This window comes from Vombatus ursinus, unplaced genomic scaffold, assembly GCF_900497805.2.
Source record: "Vombatus ursinus unplaced genomic scaffold, bare-nosed wombat genome assembly UNPS02010788.1, whole genome shotgun sequence".
NCBI lineage: Eukaryota > Metazoa > Chordata > Mammalia > Diprotodontia > Vombatidae > Vombatus > Vombatus ursinus.
In genome coordinates, this window is record NW_020950566.1 from 224,520 (window position 1) to 244,327 (window position 19,808).

Consider the following 19,808-nt stretch of genomic DNA (forward strand, 5'->3'; position numbering starts at 1 on the left):
TTTGGAGGATGAGAATCTGCTTTGTCTTAGAGAGAAACACCTATTGCAGAATGAACCATGTGCATTATTAATTAATTAAATCAATAATTAATAAAATTAATTTAATTAAAATAAATTAATTAATGGATTAATTAAAGGAAATATTAACTGCTATGAAGCCTACCTGCTTATAGATTCTTCCAGGGAATTTTCTTCCACTACTGAAGAAAGAAGTAAAATATAATTAAAACAGAAATATCAATACATGACATTAATATTAAACATATAATTTATGCAGTTTTGCTACAATGTATTTTTTCGGACATGACAAAGATCCATGATACAAATGGAATTATGCTAGAGATAAGTGTCTTAAGTATCAAGACTCTGAGGGTAGAAAGAGGTCTTCTTTAAGCATCAGATTATCTGTCAGTGATTTGTTTACACTGGCCATTTCACTAGTAGGCTCTTTCACACTGACAGAGCATAACATCACTAGCAGATATCATAAACAGAAGGAACAAGTTGATATAACAGGATTAATCTGTGCTTTTTTATGTAGGTAGATTGAGAAAGACCATATTTGTTTTACCTTTCTCACCACATACCACATAGATGGAATGTGTGGAGATGTAGTACTGCCACATGAAGCATGACATGGAACAGACCTGTTTGGTCCATTCTCTAAGTCAGGACAGATTCAGAGACTGCTCTGCTTGGTAGGACATAACATATTTTGAGCTCTTCTCCATGGGCAAGAGATCCAGATATAATGTGCTGTGCATAGACCTCTACAGTCTCTAGAAGGAAGGGGCTGATGAGTTGCAAATAAATATATTTTCTAGTTTCAAACCTTCCCAGGAAGGGAAAGCTAAAAATAAAATCAAAAAACTTATCATGTACAATGTACATCTGTTATTTCTTCTGACCTTCTCCTGCAAAATATACTCACTCTAAAGATAGTCAGATGGGCAGTGAAATAAGTACTTCTTTTTTCTATCAACCATCACCCTAGTTTAAGGGAAGCAATTAAGAGGTGACCATTTGCCCATTTCATTGGGTGCATTCTTTTATTATTTGATTCATAACTATTCTCCAAACTTTACTTTCTCCAATTCATTCAACAAGATACTGCCAAATTTCTTTTGAACTAGATATGGTCAATGAGATATGAGATTTCATCTATATGGAACTCACAGTGAGAATAATTACCTTATATAGACAGGCAGTTTCTCTGCAAATTATAGCCTTAGTGAGTTAGTAACTTGAGGCAGTGAAAGGTTAAGCAACCTGTGTAGAGTCAACCAGCCAATAGGTATCAGAAGTGGGTTTTTAACCCATGACTTCTTATTGTAAAGGCCAGTTCTCTATCCAGTCTTTCCTACTGGCTAAGACCTACAAGAGTGCTCACTTTGTCTATACAAACTTTGAGAATTTAAGGTTGCCTCTACACCCTGATGAATTTTAGAATAAGACTTCAGTATAGAGCATAATACATACTGAGTACCTAGTAACTATTTAATGAGTGAGAAATATGACTCTTAAATTTTCTCCCCAATTAAAATGTAACTAATCAAAAACTGTTATGCCATATTGTGCAGAATAAAATGGTATTCCTAGACTTTCCCAAAGGATGGAGAGCCAGAAGAAGTAAGTTAAATTCATACAGAACAAAGTCTCTAGTTCTCCTCCCTAGTTATACATGATCAGGAAAGATTTCACTGTGGTGGTTTTAAAAAGCATAAAAGCTCTAATCCCCTCAAAGCTGGAGAGATGGCACACTTTCTCCAGGCTTATTTCATACCACAAGATGATTCAAAGAGGCACTTATGTTAGGGGGCAAGGTGAAATTTATATGATAAAACAAAGGAGAAGAATCAAGCCAGAGTCTCTTTGGGACAGGATCTCAAACAACTTAATTCCTGTGGTTTGGACTCTCATTTTTTTTTAAATTAGAAAGCACCCAACTTACACTATATAACAATTGTAGCAAAACTTCAGTACAGTTAGCAATTACACGGTCACGTTGAAAACAGAACAAAGATCAGAATAGTACCAGGTCTTTCTCTTTTTGTGGCACATAAGCAATTAACTTCAGACAAAATAAGATTGTTTGCAAAAATATTTGATTAGTTTATCTTTATATATATGTATATATATGTATACATATACATACATATACACACAAACACACACACACATACACATATGTCAAGGAGTGGCATTATAACAGTAAAATAATATATAATCAATACAATATCAATATAAACATGAGTAGAATTAACTCAATCTAATAATGAACAATACTAAAGAAATTACCATTACAAAGTAGTTTTTAAAATAGGAATTTCAAACAAAGATCTTCATATTTTAAATAAAAAGTTCAAACTCAAGATAATTATTCAAAACATTTTTTTCCTGAAATCATCTCTCAATTATTTTTAACAAAATGTTCAGAATTTATCAAATTAAAAAACTATATACTACTTTCTAATGGCATACCACACAGAAAATATCAGTATAATGGATTCTATCCTACTTTATTCTACGTAATGCTTAGTCTAAACAGAAATAGTAAAAGCAATATCAAAAATAAAATTTGAACTAGAGCAGCAACTAAAGTAATTTAATTATTATTTGAGTAAATATTTTTATTTTGTTATTTCACAGAATACCTTTCCCTGAAATTCTTGCTCTTGATGTTTGCACTGGAGATTCCTGTATTTCTATATCCGTTTAGGAACAGGCATGAAAGGGATAGATGAAACAATGAAATCAGAAAAAAATATGAAGACAAGTAGCTGTATTCTAAAAGGAATGTAGGAACTGCTAGTACAGACTATTTGGCTTACTAATTATAAAAGTACTTAAAATGAAATAAAAATGTATTATTAAATCCTTAATGAGACAGAGTCAACTGATTTTTTCTGATTAGCTATGCTTTGCTTCCTCATTTCAAAAGTTTACGTGTCAGTCTGCCAAGTGAGATGCCTCTTCAAAGACACATAATCACAATTCATATAATTAATCCACTACTGATGATATGATCCACTACTTACTTTCAATCTTGTTCCTTATCTAATAGCACAATACTGAAAACACTGCTTACTCATTAAATGCTGTTGTACAAAGAACATCATTACTTGCCACTACAGAAAGAGTAGGGCAAAAAGTAAAAAGCAATTTACTCAACCAATACAACTAAGATGGCCTCTCTTCCCTCCTACGACCACTGTGGATGTGAATATTAATAATTTTAAGAGAATTTATCTTTGCTAGAAAAAAATATAAATTATTTATCTGGCATGTTTTCCCATTCCATGAGGAATGAACTGTTCTTTTAAATTAAATACATGTAAATAATGAGTTGCCACAAATACCACAAATAAATTACCAATCATCAAAAGACAAACTAAAATAAAATTCATTTCACTCTAAAATTATATTGAATAAAATTTAATTTCTAGAGAACTTATAACATCCATAGGCTCCTTTAAAAATTATCACGGATATAAATTATCATTGTAATATGGATATATAGGAAGTTAAAGTTGGCACAAATCATCTTCTTTGATATTTACTATTACTCATAATATGTAAAAACAATTTAATCAAATGCAAGTAAATATAGGTCACTTTGGCTATGAATTTTGATGACAACTGACAACATTTTTAAATTTGTCTCCTCCACCCCACCCCCCAAATATGACATTCCTTTGAATTGCTTTGAATACCCAAAATTGGTTGTGCAGGCTTATCATATTCACTACAGAACTGCATAGTTCTCTAATTTTGGCAGGTAAAACATAGCTTAAATCCCCATAAATCTTATAAAAGTGATGTAGTTTTAAATGCATGTAAGTTTTACATTTTAAAACATTAACTATCATATAAGTAATCACGGCCTGTCAAATTAAAGAATGATTTCATAGAATCATATAATTTAGATCTAAACCTCATATAAATCATCTGATTGAATTCCTTCATTTTAGTGACGAGTAAACAAATCTCAGAGGTTAAATGATATTCCTAAGGAATTCCAGGAAATCCTAACTCCAAAACTAGTCTTTTTCCCACTGTTAAATGAGGTCTCTTTAAAAAATAAAAAGTATTAGAAGTACATATCTTTTGCAAAGTACATATCTTTCATAAACCTACTGTTAATGAATTTTCCCAAATGATATAGTTGGACTGCATTACCTCTAAAGTAATTTCCAATTCCAAGTCTCTTTAACTATATTCTAATGATTTTTCATTAAAGGGAAAATGTTACTATTAAAAAGGCATCAAGTTTCTGGACATTTCCCCTAGAGGATAAATTTCAAAGGTTATAACAAAAGACAAAAGTAATGTGAGGAAAACACTTTGAAAACATTAAAATACAGGAGTTAAGACAAGATGGCAGAGAGAAGCCAAGACTGAGCTCTCCCCAGTTTCCTTCGGAAACATTAAATGTAGCTGCTAAACAGATTTTGGAGTGACAGAACCCACAAAAAGATGGAGTGAAACACTTTTCCAGATTAAGATACCTTAAAAGGACTTCAGAAAAGGTCTGTCTCACTTGGATAAAAGGGGAGCACAGCCTAGCACACATGATATCTGGGCAAGCCAGTGACATGCTCTTAGTCACAGCAGAGGTCAGTAATGAAGGCCTCTCAGTCCTTGCTCAGTAGGCAAGCAGTGAGGCCTCTAACCCCAGGGCAGAAGGCAAAAATTATGAGTCCTGGAACCCTGGCACAATAGGCATAACTAGGCTATTCTACCCACAGAGAAATGAGCAAGATGTAAATATCTGAGGCCCCAGTGTGGAAAGCAAGTGATCATGCCATTGGCCCTCAGCAAAAGAAGCTTGGGAATAGTGCCCCCTTTACCATAACTAGGGTCAGAGCTCAACTTTAAAAGTCATCAAATAGGCTGAAAATGAGAAAGAAACAGGAAATAGCCCTGATCATAGACAGCTACTATGGTGACAGGGAAGATCAAAACACAAACTCAGACGAGACCAACATCAAAACGACTATTATATGAAGCCTCAAAGGGGAATATGAATTGGTCTTGAGCCCAAAAAGTCCTCTTGGAAGAGTTCAAAAAGGATCATACAAATCAAGTAAGAGAGGCAGAAGAAAAACTTGGAAAAGATATGAGTTATATAGGAGATTTATTAAAAAAAAAAAGTCCACAGTTTGGAAAAGGAAGCACAAAAATTGACTGAAGAAAACTCCTTAAAAATAGAATTGGCCAAATGGAAAAAAAAATCCACTGAAGAAAACAACTCCTTAAAAAGCAGAATTGGCTAAATGGAAAAGGAGGTACAAAAATTAACTGAAGAAAATAATTCTTTAAAAATTAGAATTGGGCAAGTGGAAGCTAATGACTCTATGAGACATTAAGAATCTGTCAAATAAAATCAAAAGAATGAGAAAATAAAAGAAAATGTAAAATACTTCATTGGAAAAAAAACTAACCAGGAAAATAGATCTAGGAGAGACAACTTAAGAATTATTGGACTGTCTGAAGACCATGATAAGAAAAGAGCCCGGACAGCATTTTTCAAGAAATTATCAAGAAAATCTGCCCTGATATTCTAGAACCAGAGGTTAAAATAGTCACTGAAAGAATCCATCTATGACCTCCTGAAAGAAATCACAAAATGAAAACTCCAAGAAATACTGTAGCCAAATTCCAGAATTATCAGGTCAAGGAGAAAACACTGCAAGCAGCAAGAAAAAACCAATCCAACTATTAAGGAGCAACAGTCAAGATTACACAGGCCTTAGCAGCTTCTTACATTAAAGAATGGGAGAGTTCATAATACAATATCCCAGAGGGCAACAGAGCTTGGATTACAACCAAGAATCAACTATGCAGCAAAACTGAGTATAATCTTTCATGGGAAAAGATTGACATTCAAACTTTCCTGATGAAAAGACCAGAGCTCAACAGAAAATTTGATCTTCAGATACAAGTTCTTAGGGGAAATTTTATATCTCTAAATGCTTACAGTGAGGGAAGAGGGAAGATCAATTAATTGGGCATGAAACTAAAAAAGCTAGAAAAAGAGTAAAATAAAAATCCCTAATTAAATACCAAATTAGAAATTCTAAAAATCAAAGGAGATAAATAAAAATGAAAATAAGAAAACTATTGAACTAATAAATAAAATTAAGAGATGGTTTTACAAAAAGACCAATAAAAAAAACTTTTGGTTAATTTGATTAAAAAAGGAAGAAGAAAAACATTTAACCAATATTAAAAATGAAAAGAGTGAATTCACTACCAATGAAAAGGAAATTAATGCCAATAAAAGTGACAATCTAAGTGAAATGGATGAATATTTACAAACATATAAATTGCCCAGATTGAGAGAAGAGGAAAAAAATACTTAAATAATCCCATTTTAGAAAAAGAAATTGAAGAAGCCATTGATGAACTCCCTAAGAAAAAATCTCCAGGGCCAGATGGATTTGAAAGTGAATTCTACTAAACATTTAGAGAACAATTAATTCCAATAGTTTCCAAGTATTTGAAAAATTAGGCCAAGAAGTAGTCCTACCAAATTCCTTTTACAACACAAATATGGTGCTGATACCTAAACCTGGAAGGGCCAAAACAGAAAAAAAAATTATAGACCAATTTCCCTAATGAATATAGATACAAAAATTTTAAATAAAATATTAGCAAAGAGATTACAGCAACTTATCAAGAGGATAATACACTATGACCAGGTGGGTTTTATACCAGGAATGCAGGGCTGGTTCAATATTAGGAAAACTATCAGCACAATTGATCATATCAATAACAAAATTAACAGAATCATATGATTATCTTAATAGATGCAGAAAAAACTTTTGACAAAATACAACATCCATTCCTATTAAAACCAGTAGATAGCATAGGAATAAATAGAGTTTTCCTCAAAATTATAAGCAGTATTCATCTAAAGCCATCAGCAAGCATTATATTGTAATGGGGACAAACTAGAAGCATCCCAAATAAGATCAGAGGTGAAACAAGGATGCCCATTATAATTACTATTATTCAAAAGTGTGCTAGAAATGTTAGCTTTAGCAATAAGAGAAGAAATAGAAATTGAAGGAATTAGAATAGGCAATGAGGAAACAAAACTGTCAGTCTTTGCAGATGATATATATATGATGCTATACTTAGAGAACTCTAGAGAATCAACTAAAGAACTACTTGAAACAATTAACTTTAGTAAAGTTGCAAGATATAAGATAAATCATCAGCATTTCTACATATTACCAACAAAGCTCAGCAATAAGAGACAGAAAGAAAAATTCCATTTAAAATAACTGTAGAAAATAAAAAATATTTGGCAGTTTACCTGCCAAGACAAACCCAGAAACTATAAGAACACAATTACAAAACACTTCAGAGAAATAAAGTCAGATCTAAACAACTGGAAAAATATCAATTGTTCATGGGAAGGCCAAGCTAATATAATAAAAATGACAATTCTATCTAAATTAATTTACTTATTCAGTGCTCTACCAATCAAACTACCAAAAAATTATTTGATAGAGCTATAAAAAATAACAACAAAATTCACATGGAAGAACAAATGGTCGAGAATATCAAGGGAACTAATTTTAAAAAGTGCAAAGGAAAGTGGCCTATCTGTACCAAATCTAAAACTATACTAAAAACTCTTTGGTACTAGCTAAGAAATTCTTCCACATTGGAGTGAAGTGTTATTTATGACCTAAGGGATTTACAAATTATGAATTAAAAGTTTTGCATGCATTTATGGAGACAAGTCATAGAAGTGTTTGAAATGATAAAATGTACAATTAAAGGGAGATTTGATTGTCATGCTATAGAATAGTATTTATGTGGTATAAAATATTTTATGAAGGAGGTGGACAACGGATGATGAATACTACTGTATTTGACTAGGCATGTTATTCAGGATCTGCATAAAAATTTATTTAAATCAATGATATTAACAATGAATTAGTACAGAAACATAGTATTTTAGAGTAAATGGAATCTCAGAAGGCATTCCAAATCCTTCACTTTATATTTGTAAATAGAAAATGTCAAAGAAATGAAGGACCTAGTTAGCGGCAGAGCCAGGACTAGACCACATGGTTCTAAATCCTGCCTGCCTTATCTGTCTACACTACAGCACTGTCTCAGTGGAGAAGGATATCTTTTACTTGTTGGCATTTGTCATTCAGTGGTTCATGGTATTAATCACGATGACTTGTGCAGGAAGATGACATTATACAATTAAAATTATGGTTGCACAAAAAGCAAATTGAGTACAAATTTTCAGACAGCAGAAAAAAAGATTTTTTGGAAAACAATGTTTTGGATAAATTATGGCTTTTCTACCATAACCCTGAATTAAAATATCAAAGTAACCAGAAGAAATAACTAGGGAGTGCTCAATCCCAGAACATAATAATTTGTCAAGGTGCCAGAAAACTCATATATTTTTGTTTTTTTGACAAAGAAATTAAGGTAATTCACAATTAATGCGTACAAAAAAATGCAAGAAATAATAGCAAGAAAGCATTTGTTGGTTCCAGTCATTGAAAATGACTACCCGGCCTCAGGACCAGGGCTCTAACACACTCATTCTTCATGATGAGAGTCTGGTTCCCTTTGACAATATGATTTATATGAAAATTTATATGCAAAAGGTTCACTATTAGTAAAAGTCAAGAAAAAAAAAGATACTCACTTTATTATTATTCTAAGTTTCACCCCAAAACAATGAAGTTTTGAGGTTTACACTAATAGTTCACTGACTCCTCCAGTTCAAAACAACTGAGAGATCACCAATTTCAAATCTAATGATGGGTTAGGCGATGCTGTTACAGCTACATTTACCTATCACATAATGAATTTTAACAGTTTTTTGATGAACACAAAATAAGGTGGAACAAATAAATATCCTCTTATGGAGGATGAGTATTTGAAGGAAAGAATATTTACTTTACAATAGCAAACCATTATAATTAACTTTTCTCCTTATTCCTATCCCTAGTTCCTTTAACCTTTTAAAATTCTAACATAAATACATTTAAGTATACTCTATGATTGTGGCTTGTACGGAAAATATTATTGGTTACTATGTATTTCATAAAGTCAGTGTCTATATTCTGATATCTTCCTGGAACATATTTATGAAAAGTTCTATCACTAAAACTATACTTTTTAATTGTCCTTATATTTAATTCAGTGTTCTAGGCTATAACTTCTTCTTGATTGATAAACCTTATAGAAACTCCATTTTCAATGAGATTACACAATATAATTTCATTAAAACTGGATTAGGGTTTTTAAAAATTTGTGCTTAAAATTTGTATATGTAGTTAACATGATTAAAAATACTATTTATTAAGGAATAGAACTTCACTTTTTTAGTTTTAAACGCTTGTCATAACAATTTCATGTCTGCAGTTAGAGATATACTGTTTTATAAATGAATAAAATGAGGGAAAGCAAGGTTCAGTTGTCACACGACTAGCTATAGGGAATTAAAATATTTTATTGGAATATGACATTTTCAGGCAGTAAAATGATATATTTAAAATTAAATACTGTTTTTTCTGCCATTGTGTTTTCTCATTTCTTCTAAGGAAAGTTTACACAGCATATCTCTTTCTGACATATAGTGTAATGTACAGTAGTTAAAAGTGCATGATAACTCTTTCCTTTTAGGTCTATTAGCATGAGCAAGTCATCTAAGCTTTCTGCTCCTCAGTTTCATCACCATTCAAATGAGAGTAACCAGAATACCCACACTACCTTTCTCACAAGGTAATGGGTAAACTGATTTGAAAAAAAAATCTCATAAATGTGAGATGAATTTATCATTACAAGCCCCAGTCATTAAGATTCCAAATGGCCCAGGTGGCAGGATTAAATGTTAGGAGCTAAGTCAGAAGATCTTCTCTCTTCTAAAGTTTAACCGCCTGCATCAGGGGGTTGGAAATTCTTCCTTAGGGTCATGTTAGAGTTGGGCACATATGCAAATATTGACCCAAAATCTAGGAACACATATGCATTACCTTTCAAACCTCTGTTCCCTGGTCCCCATAACTCCTGTAGCTTTTTTATTCTCTTTAGTATCTGTGGAGCGAAAGCTTTATGAACATTTTAAGATTTTGGAAACATTTAAAATGTATACATTTCGAAAGCCTGGATAAGTGATTTACAAAGAGTTCCAAAATACAATAAGGAATCTGCTCTCCTGCTGTTTTACTGTTCTATCTTTACGTATTCAAATATTAGATCATACAAACTATCTGTGTGTGTGTGCACATGCTACAGTTATAGGAGACCCTTACATGTGTTATTTAATTTTCCCTTATTTAAGAATCAGAAACAAATAATATTGCTAAATATAATACATTTTAAAAGTGTTCAAGAATTTTCATATGATTTAGTTAGATATATTTAGAATAATGTAGAAATCTGAAAATTGTTACTGAAGCCTACATAAAGAAATTTTTGGATAAAGCAGATAATAATAACAGAAAATATTCTGAGGTTATTTTTAGTAAACAGTTTCAGGATGGTGAACCTACAAGGATAACTAAGTAAACTAAACCAAAACTAAACCAGTTCTTATTCCTTTAAAGTATCAAATGGAAATAGAAAAAAGAAAGTATATATGACTTTTAAGATTACTCTTTCATTATTTTTTAAATTAATTATTTCTTCGGGTTTATCAGTCCTACCTTCCTGGTCCATAGCAGGTCCACCCAAAGTAAATTCTGGATCAGAAGCCCTCTCTGAACTGCCGATTTGGGGTGAAAGGGGCTGATTAAGTGCCTTCTGTGTTCCATACTGATTAATTAGTTGGCGATGACTATGTATAAAATAAAATTTAAAACATAATAAATCCACATCAACAAAGATAAAAATTATGTGCACCAAGTCTTTGTGTATCTCAAACTTTAAATAATCAGATTACCACCAAGAATTTTTTTTATTGTTTTGATAGTCTGTAGAGCATAACTAATCATTCATTCTAGATGTAATACACTTGTACTCAGAGTCACAGTTTTATAGAATTGTAGATTCAGAGCTGAAAGGTTCTATATAGGTCATCTACTCCAATATCTTTATTTTAGAGATTAACCGAGTCTCAGAAAAGGTAACAGTTGTCCAAGGTCACACATGTAGTGACAGACATGATCTCTCCCCAGGTACTCTGACTCCAAATCAAGCATTCTTTCCCCTGTACCAACCTGACATTCTGTAAATTCTAATGTTGACCATTAGTATTTATGATTTATTCTTTTTAGTTATCACTCATTTGAAGGTGTCTAAGACATAGTGTGATTTTTTCTAAAACTAACTTTAGGTCTACTATAATCAAGAGGTGTCAGCCAAGGTTAAAAAGCAAACAAGCAAACAAAAAAAGAAACAACTGCCTCTCTAAATCAGACATCGTAAGTAAATTATAGAACTTTTGTGAAGATCAAATAATAAGATGTATGTAAAACATTGGAAAACCTTAAAGAACTATAAAAATGGCAGCTATTACTGTCATTATTATTATATCTGAAAATTTCAATCTCAGATTACCTGACTCTATTTTGCACCCTGTCTCTTGCTTATGTCCTTCTGAACTTGAATGACTTAACTTTGCCATTTGCCCAGTTTCTTCTTAGTGCCTTGAAGTATGCCTGCCAGATGCTTGCTATATTATGCAACTATAAAAGTCCCAGGTAGTTTCAGTTGTATGGAGAAAAAATGTTTTTAAGTGCAATTAAAGATAATTAGAATTATAATGTTAGTACTTACATGGAATGACCACTGAAAATAGCATATTCCTCAGCTGTCCATCCATATGTATCTTGGCAAGAGAGATCAATATCATACTGAAGAAGAAGACTGACTATGCCTGTTGGTTCACCACTGACAGCAATCATCAGGGCTGTTCTAGAATAATGAAGAAACAATTCACATTTAAGAATTTAAAGTAGTCACATTTAATCAGATTTTTCTTGATATGTTTCAATAAAAGGATATTTCACATTCTTTAGAGTTAAGATGTGTGTGGAGCATAAACACTTAGTGATAGATATGAGTACTCTTATTGTTTATGTGTAGCATTAAAAATGACAATTAAGACCAGAATGAAAGATAACAAAGAGAATTTTTTTTTACCCCTTTAGAGTTTTCCCAGGCATTGTCAAATTTAAGGCTTTATAATAGACAAGAAGAGAGTATGTCAAAGTTGTGTGCAATAGTTAAGGACTTTCAGTGAGGGATCCTACACAGAGTTTCCACTTGTTTACTGGCCTTCAAAATAAAGTAGAGACCCTTCGAAAATGATTAGATTAGAAATAATGTTGACAACTCACTCCACTAAATTCCTACTCCAATGCCACTTCATAATGTGGAGCTGAGGGGTGGCTAGGTGACGCAGTAGATAGAGCTCCAGCCTTGGAGTCAGGAGGACCTGGGTTCAAATCCAGCCTCACGGACTTAAAAGTTACTAGCTGTGTGACCCTGGGCAAGTCACTTACCCTCAACTACCTCACCAAAAAAACCCAAAAAACCAAAAAACAAAAAGACACCCATAATGTGGAGCTGACCCTTGTTTGGCAAAGGCTAATCCAAAACAAACTGTTTTATGTCTTAACAAACATGAAAGTCTTTGAACATGAATAGAGCAATGAACTCTGTTGTTCAAGGACAAGCCTAAGTAAAGAAAGGTTCATCATCAGAAAGCTAGTACCAGTTGATTTGGGGAATGCCCATTAACTCATGAAGACAGTTTATTAAGATTTAGTGTGATTAAGAGCTGCACCAGTAGTGGGAATATCCACAATGATGAAAACACAAATCTTCTGAAGTACCAAGTTTGTTGTATGCTGAAAATTCATGGGCTTTTTGCCTAACATAGTATCGCAGCAATATCAGTAATGTCATGTGAAGGTCTGCTGTCCCTTGACACTACTTAGTGAAAATTTGTGGGATGCAGCCAAAGCAGTACTTAGGGGAAAAGTTATTTCTCTAAATTTTTACATCAACGAAACAGAAAAAGAAGAGATCAATGAATTGGGCATGCAACTAAAAAAAAAAAAAAGAAACTAGAAAAAAACATATTAAAAACCCCCATTTGAGCACCAAATAAGAAATCCTAAAAAATCAAAGGTGAAATTAATAAGATTGAAAGCATACATATTAAAAAAAAAAGCTATTGAGCTAATAAATAAATCTAGGAGCTAGTTTTATGGAAAAAATAATAAGATAGATAAGCCATTGGTTAATTTGATTAAAAATAAAGAAGAAAACAAAGCTACCAGTATCAAAAATGAAAAGGATGAAATCATCACCAATGATGAAGACATTAAAACAATCCTTAGGAAATAGTTTGCCCAATTATATGCCAATAAATCTGACAATCTGAGCTAAATCAATGAATATTTATGAAAATATACATTACCCAGATTAATAGATCAGGAAATATCATGCCTAAATAACCCAATCTTAGAAAAAGAAACTGAACAAGCCATTAATGAATTCCCCAAGAAAAAATCCCCAGAGCTAGATGGGTTCACAGATGAAGTCTACCCAACATTAAAAGAATAATTAATTCCAATGCTATATAAACTATTTGGAAAAATAGGTGAAGGAGTCCTATTAAACTCTTTTTATGACACAAATATGGTGTTGATATCTAAACCAGGAAGAGCTAAAATAGAGAAAGAAAATTATAGACCAATTTCCCTAATGAATATTAATGTAAAAATGTTCAACAAAATACTAGCAAGGTGATTACAGCAATACAGCACAAGGATTATTCACTATGACCAGATGGAATTTATACCAGGAATGCAGACAGGGTACAATATTAGGAAAATTATCAATATAACTGACCATATAAACATGAAAACCAACAGAAATAATATTAATTTCTCAATAGATTCTGAAAAAGTTTTTGCCAAAATACAGTACACATTCTTATTAAAAATACTGGGAGCATAGGAATAAAGAAGCATTCCTTAGAATGATAAGTAGTATCTATCTAAAACCATCAGCAAGCATCATCTGTAATAGAGATAAACTAGAAGCCTTACCAATAATATCTGGGTGAAGCAAGGATGCCCATTATCACCACTGTTACTCAATATGTATTAGAAATGCTAGTTATAGCAATGAAAGAAGAAAAAGAAATCAAAGGAATTAAAATAGGCAATGGGGAAACAAATTTATCACTCTGAAGATGATATGATGGTATACTTAGAGATCCCTAGAGAATCAACCAAAAAACTACTTGAAATAATTAACAACTTTACCAAAGTTGCAGGATATAAGATAAACCCACATAAAAACATCAGCATTTCTTTACATGACCAGCAAAACCCCGCAACAACAGATAGAAAGGGAAATTCCATTCAAAATAACTATAAACAATACAAAATACCTGTGAGGCTATCTGCCAAGACAAATCCAGGAAACATATGAAAACAATTACAAAACACTTTTTGCACAAAGTCAGATCTAAACAACTGGAAAAACATCAATTGCTCATGGGTAGGCTAAGCCAATACAAAAAAAAAAATTACAATTCTGCCTAAACTAATTTACTTATTCACTGCCATACCAATCAAACTACCAAAAAATTATTTGACAGAACTAGAAAAAAAAAACTGAAAAATTCATCTGAAAGAACAAAAGGTCAAGAATATCAAGGGAATTAATGAAAAACAATACAAAGGAAGGTAACCTAGCAATACTAGATATAAAGCAGTAATCATCAAAACTATCTGGCAAAAAAATTATCTGTATCTAAGAAATAGAGTGGTAGATTAGTGGAACAGATTAGGTATACAAGACACAGTAGTTAATGACCATAAGAACCTAGCATTGATAAACCTAAAGACCCCAGCTTTTGGTATAAGAACTATCTAGCAAAAACTGCTTGGATAATTGGAAAACAGGACATAAATCAACATCTCACACTGTATACCAAGATAATGTCAAAATGGGTGCCTGATTTAGACATAAAGGATGACAACATAAGCAAATTAGAAGAGCAAGGAAGACCTGTCAGGTCTATGGAGAAAGGAAGAATTCATCATCAAATAAGAGAAAGAAAGTGTTATGAAATATAAAATAGATCATTTTGATTATATTAAAATAAAAAGCTTCTGTAGAAACAAAACCAATGCAACCAAGATCAGAAGGAAAACAGAAAGCTAAGAAACAATCTTTACAGCAAGTATCTTTGATAAAGGCCTCATTTGTCAAACATATAGAGAAATTTAAGTCAAATTTATAGGAATACAAACCATTCCCCAACTGATAAATGGTCAAAGGATATGAATGGGCCATTTTCATTTGAAGAAATCCAAGCTATTTATAGGCAGATGAAGAAGTGCTCTAAATCACTTCTGATTAGAGAAATGCAAATTAAAACAATTCTGAGGTATCTCACATCAATCACATTGGCTATTATGACAAAAAAAAGAAAATAATAAATGTTGGAGAAGATGTGGGAAAATTGGGACACTAATGCACTGTTGGTAGAGTTGTGAATTGATCCAACCAATGTGGAACTATTCCCAAAAGGCAATCTGTGCACAAGCTTTGATCCAGGAATACCACTAGTAAGTCTGTATCCCAAAGAGATCATAAAAAAGGGAAAAGGACCTACATGTGCAAAACTTTTTATAGCAGTCCTATTCATGGTGGCAAAATATTGGAAATTGTGGGGATGCCCATCAATTGGAGAATGGCTCAACAAGCTGTGGTATATGAATGTAATGGAATACAATTGTTCTACAAGAAATGATTAACAGGCTGATTTCAGAAAAATCTTGAAAGACTTGTATGAACTGCTGCAAAGTAAAATGAGCAGAACCAGAAAAAATATTGTACACAGTATTAGCAACACTGTGTGATGATCAAGTATGAATGACTCAGCTCTCCTCAGCAACACAATGATCCAAGACAAGTAGAAAGGATTCGCAAAGGAAAATCTACATCTACAACCAGATAAAGAACTGATGGACTTTGAATGGAGATTGAAGCATTTTTAAAATTTATTCTTTTTCCTGTTTTTTTTTTCTTTTGATCTGTTTCTTCTTTCACAACTATGACTAATATGAAAACATATTTTACATGATAGCACATGTATAATACAATATAATCTATATCAAACTGCCTACCATTTTCGGGAGAGGGGAGATGGGGAAATAGAAAAATTTGGAACTCAAAATCTCATAAAAATGAATGCTAAAAATTATCTTAACATGTAAATGGAGAAAAATACTATTAAAAATGTTAATATTCAAAAGTAAAGGCTCAAAAAGATACCATACACATCTTTTGAGATCTCAGCTAAATGAAAAATCTAATCTATAACTCTTCAATATTTGTATACTTTTATTTCATTAGGAAGTGACCTTTCCCACTCATTTGGAATCTTCCCTTCTTCCAAATACCTTTAAAAATGATTATGAAGTAATGAAGTAAATTTGTAATTGTCTATATGTATCTGGAGCCTTGTACCATTGCCTTTGCCTAACTAAGAAGAGCAGAAACTGAGTTCAATGAATCCACATGTTCCACTAGTGCTGTTAATGAAAATAGATTTATTGAGGTGGCGCAGGAAGTCAGGAGGACCTGAGTTCAAATCTGACCTCAGACCAAACACTTGACACTTACTAGTTGTGTGACCCTCGGCAAGTCATTTAACCCCAATTGCCAAAAAAAAAACAAAAACAAAAAAACACATATTGGTAGTTCTGTTCTATTTCATATCTATTCCACAGATAAATTCTATGGCATAGGCTTCATGTCAAACAACCTACAGGTTTATTTTCTCTTCAACTGCTTTTCATTGTTTTGTGAAGCAATACTGGTCTTCATCTTCTAACCTCTTCCTCCTTCATTTTTTGCAAATTGTGTTGTATTATAAGCTTGAGTTAATCTTAGCCATAATAGCTCTTTTTTTGGCAGAGATAATGTTTCCCAACTCATACAATTTCTGGGCTCTTTTGGCCTTCTCTTTGGGTCAACTCTTTTCTGTTAAACTTCTGATAAATTATGTCCACTGCCTAACACAGTGCTTACCATACAACAGTGCTTAACACACGCTTTTTAAATGGATGATTGATATGTCCATTTCTCATCTTGGAGAGCTGATAGTTTGTTTAATCACAAGAGGCAACAGTTGCTGTAACCACTGCCTGCTTTTCATCTTTATCCTTTCTTCTCATTTATATTAATTTTGACCTTTACGTGGCCCGTCCATGATCTGAATGAACATAGACAACAAATTCTGAAACTATTCCAACAATGATAACCAGTTATTTTTGTCTGTTATGATGTCAGTTTCATTATTTTTTTTAATTTTGGTGATATCAAACAAGCTTCTCCCATGCTTATGTTAAAATCATACAAGACTCGATGATCCATGCCACCCAAAGTGATAACTTGGTTCCATGAGTAAGTATCAGCATTAATCTAGATGTAAATAGTGAGGCATGTGCTCACCTAAGGTGTTTCCCAATGCTATGTAGGATGTCCTGCATTGAGTCCAAATAGAACAGAGACTGTATACGATGGCAAATATTTCCAAATACTCCTATTTTTGGATGACATTGTGCTAATTGTATCAAGCCCTGGAACATGAAAAAGACTACTTGATGAAATCCAGACTTAGTTGAAAGAGACTGGTCTACGAATCCATGCTGAAGAAATAGATGAAAAGTAAATATTTCCTAGATTCCATAGACTTCAAAGGGCAGCCCCATCTAGTTTGTCTATCTACATCTTTGTCGATGTGTTTATATGTATAGACATACACATGCACACTGCCTGGATGGGCACTGAAGAACAACAGTGCACTGGGCTCATAATTATTGAGAAAAGGAGATCAAATTGGATCTCATTTGAGAAACTACACAGCACTTCCAATGACCCCACCAACACAAAAGCTAATTTTATAAACATCAATATTCTCTCAGGAATGCTATGTGGCCACAGTGACTTTTTAAAAATCCCAAAACCAAAAATATGGTTTCAATAGGATCAAAATTGTAGATAATCCCAAAGGCCATGGAAATATGAACAGTGAATATAGAGAGACTCAGGCAATAATGACTTTGCTGTAATAAGTGGTATGAGAGACATTATCAAAGACATATATAAACAGAAAAAGAGGAGGCCTAATCTTGTATTGAAAATAAAAGCTAGAGAGCATTTTGGATGCACTTGTCCTCAAATATTAAAAGAACCAGAAGAAGGCTTCAATGTCTTTCCTGGATTCTCTATGAAGAATTTATGGAATGACAAGGACAAAAATCATGTAGGATAAGAAGGCATGGGAGGATTAAAATCTGAACCAGTGGCATAAGTATCCACAATGATAAGATCATAAGTTCATCAAAGTATTTCATCATATTATTCTTGTATTGATTTGCATTTGTCAATGTGCATATTCTTAAGGATAATCAAAGGAAGAAGGAATAGAAAACACACACTATAATTCTCATGGGTGACATGAAGATTTCATAAAGAGAATCACCTGAATCACTAGAGTACAAAGCTTCTATGGGATAGTCTTAACTAACTTAAAATCAAATAAAATCAAATAACTAACTTAAAATCAAATAACTGCAAACAGTAATCACTAATCAACGGTAGTTGGCATGTCCACATGAACTGCTTTCTCTGTTGCAGTCATAAATAATAGTTTTTATTTTCATATTTAATGTTTGTGGACATTTTTCACCCTTTCACAATGATAATCAATTTCAATTATTATTGTTCATTAAGTGTTCCATGATGTAAGTTGTTCTTATTCCTCTAGAAACTTTTCTCCCTTTTTTTTGTATTTCCAGCTTTAATTACTGTACCTTTTAGACTTATCCGAGGCATTCACATTTGCTCCATTCTTTAAGAGAAGATCTACCATATCTTGATTATTTTCTCTAATTGCAAGCAAAAGTGGTGTATACCCTTCCTGCAAAATCATATTAAAGATATTGTTACAGTTTGCAAGAATTCTATATATACTTCAATTCAGTTTAAGAAATTTTGTGAATATTCATCTTAAAAAAAGAACATTACAACTGAATTTTGGAGTGAGAAGAGCAGGACATAAATTCTGCTTCTGTTTGTTAATTCCTGTGAGAACATAAGCAAATTATTTCACTTCTCTGGGCCTTAGTTTCCTCATATGTAAAATGACAGAATGAAACTAGATAACCTCTGGGATTCCTTCCAGCTCTTAATTTGTGATCAGGAGATAGAAATCCAGGATTTGCAAGAGGCTATTTCATATTATTTCAGGAATATCTTCCTTTCTTGCTATCTTCATGTCATGATCTATTATTGTTTGCATGAAGCCAACCTTATTTCCTCAGAACTCTGCTAAGCTAAAGCTATTCCCTGGTTAGTTTTACAGTTGAGTAGTTCTCTTTACCCACTTCCAGTGAGTGTGTATAACCAGCCTCAAAACCGAAGAAGATCTTGCCTCCAGGTAAGAGCCATCCTCCTGGCATTTTCCCTCTCTTCCCAATCATCCTAATGTGTACTTTATGTTTTTTCTCTCTCAAGTGGCAGTGACTAAAAGTTAAACCTTTTCTTAAAAATCAGGAGTTATGGGGGCAGCTAGGTGGTGCAGTAGATAGAGCACCGGCCCTAGATTCAGGAGGACCCGAGTTCAAATCCGGCCTCAGACACATAACACTTACTAGCTATGTGACCCTGGGCAAGTCACTTAACCCCATTGCCTAGCAAAAAAAAAAAAAAAAAAAATCAGGAGTTATTCAGCAGCTCTAGAAAGGAAATGGTATAGCCTTTAAGAAATAGAAAAAAAAATC

At 32.8% G+C, this 19,808-nt stretch overlaps 1 protein-coding gene across 1 annotated transcript in view; it reads right to left on the reverse strand.

The window, feature by feature from the left end:
• Positions 1–19,808, reverse strand: part of LOC114038079 (ankyrin repeat domain-containing protein 26-like) — a 100,883-nt gene that overhangs the window by 76,144 nt on the left and 4,931 nt on the right. Inside the window, 7 exon segments of the mRNA XM_027855184.1 lie at positions 164–197; positions 2,655–2,705; positions 10,023–10,050; positions 10,052–10,083; positions 10,695–10,825; positions 11,767–11,904; positions 18,840–18,946. Of these exon segments, the coding sequence (XP_027710985.1) occupies positions 164–197; positions 2,655–2,705; positions 10,023–10,050; positions 10,052–10,083; positions 10,695–10,825; positions 11,767–11,904; positions 18,840–18,946 (521 nt within the window).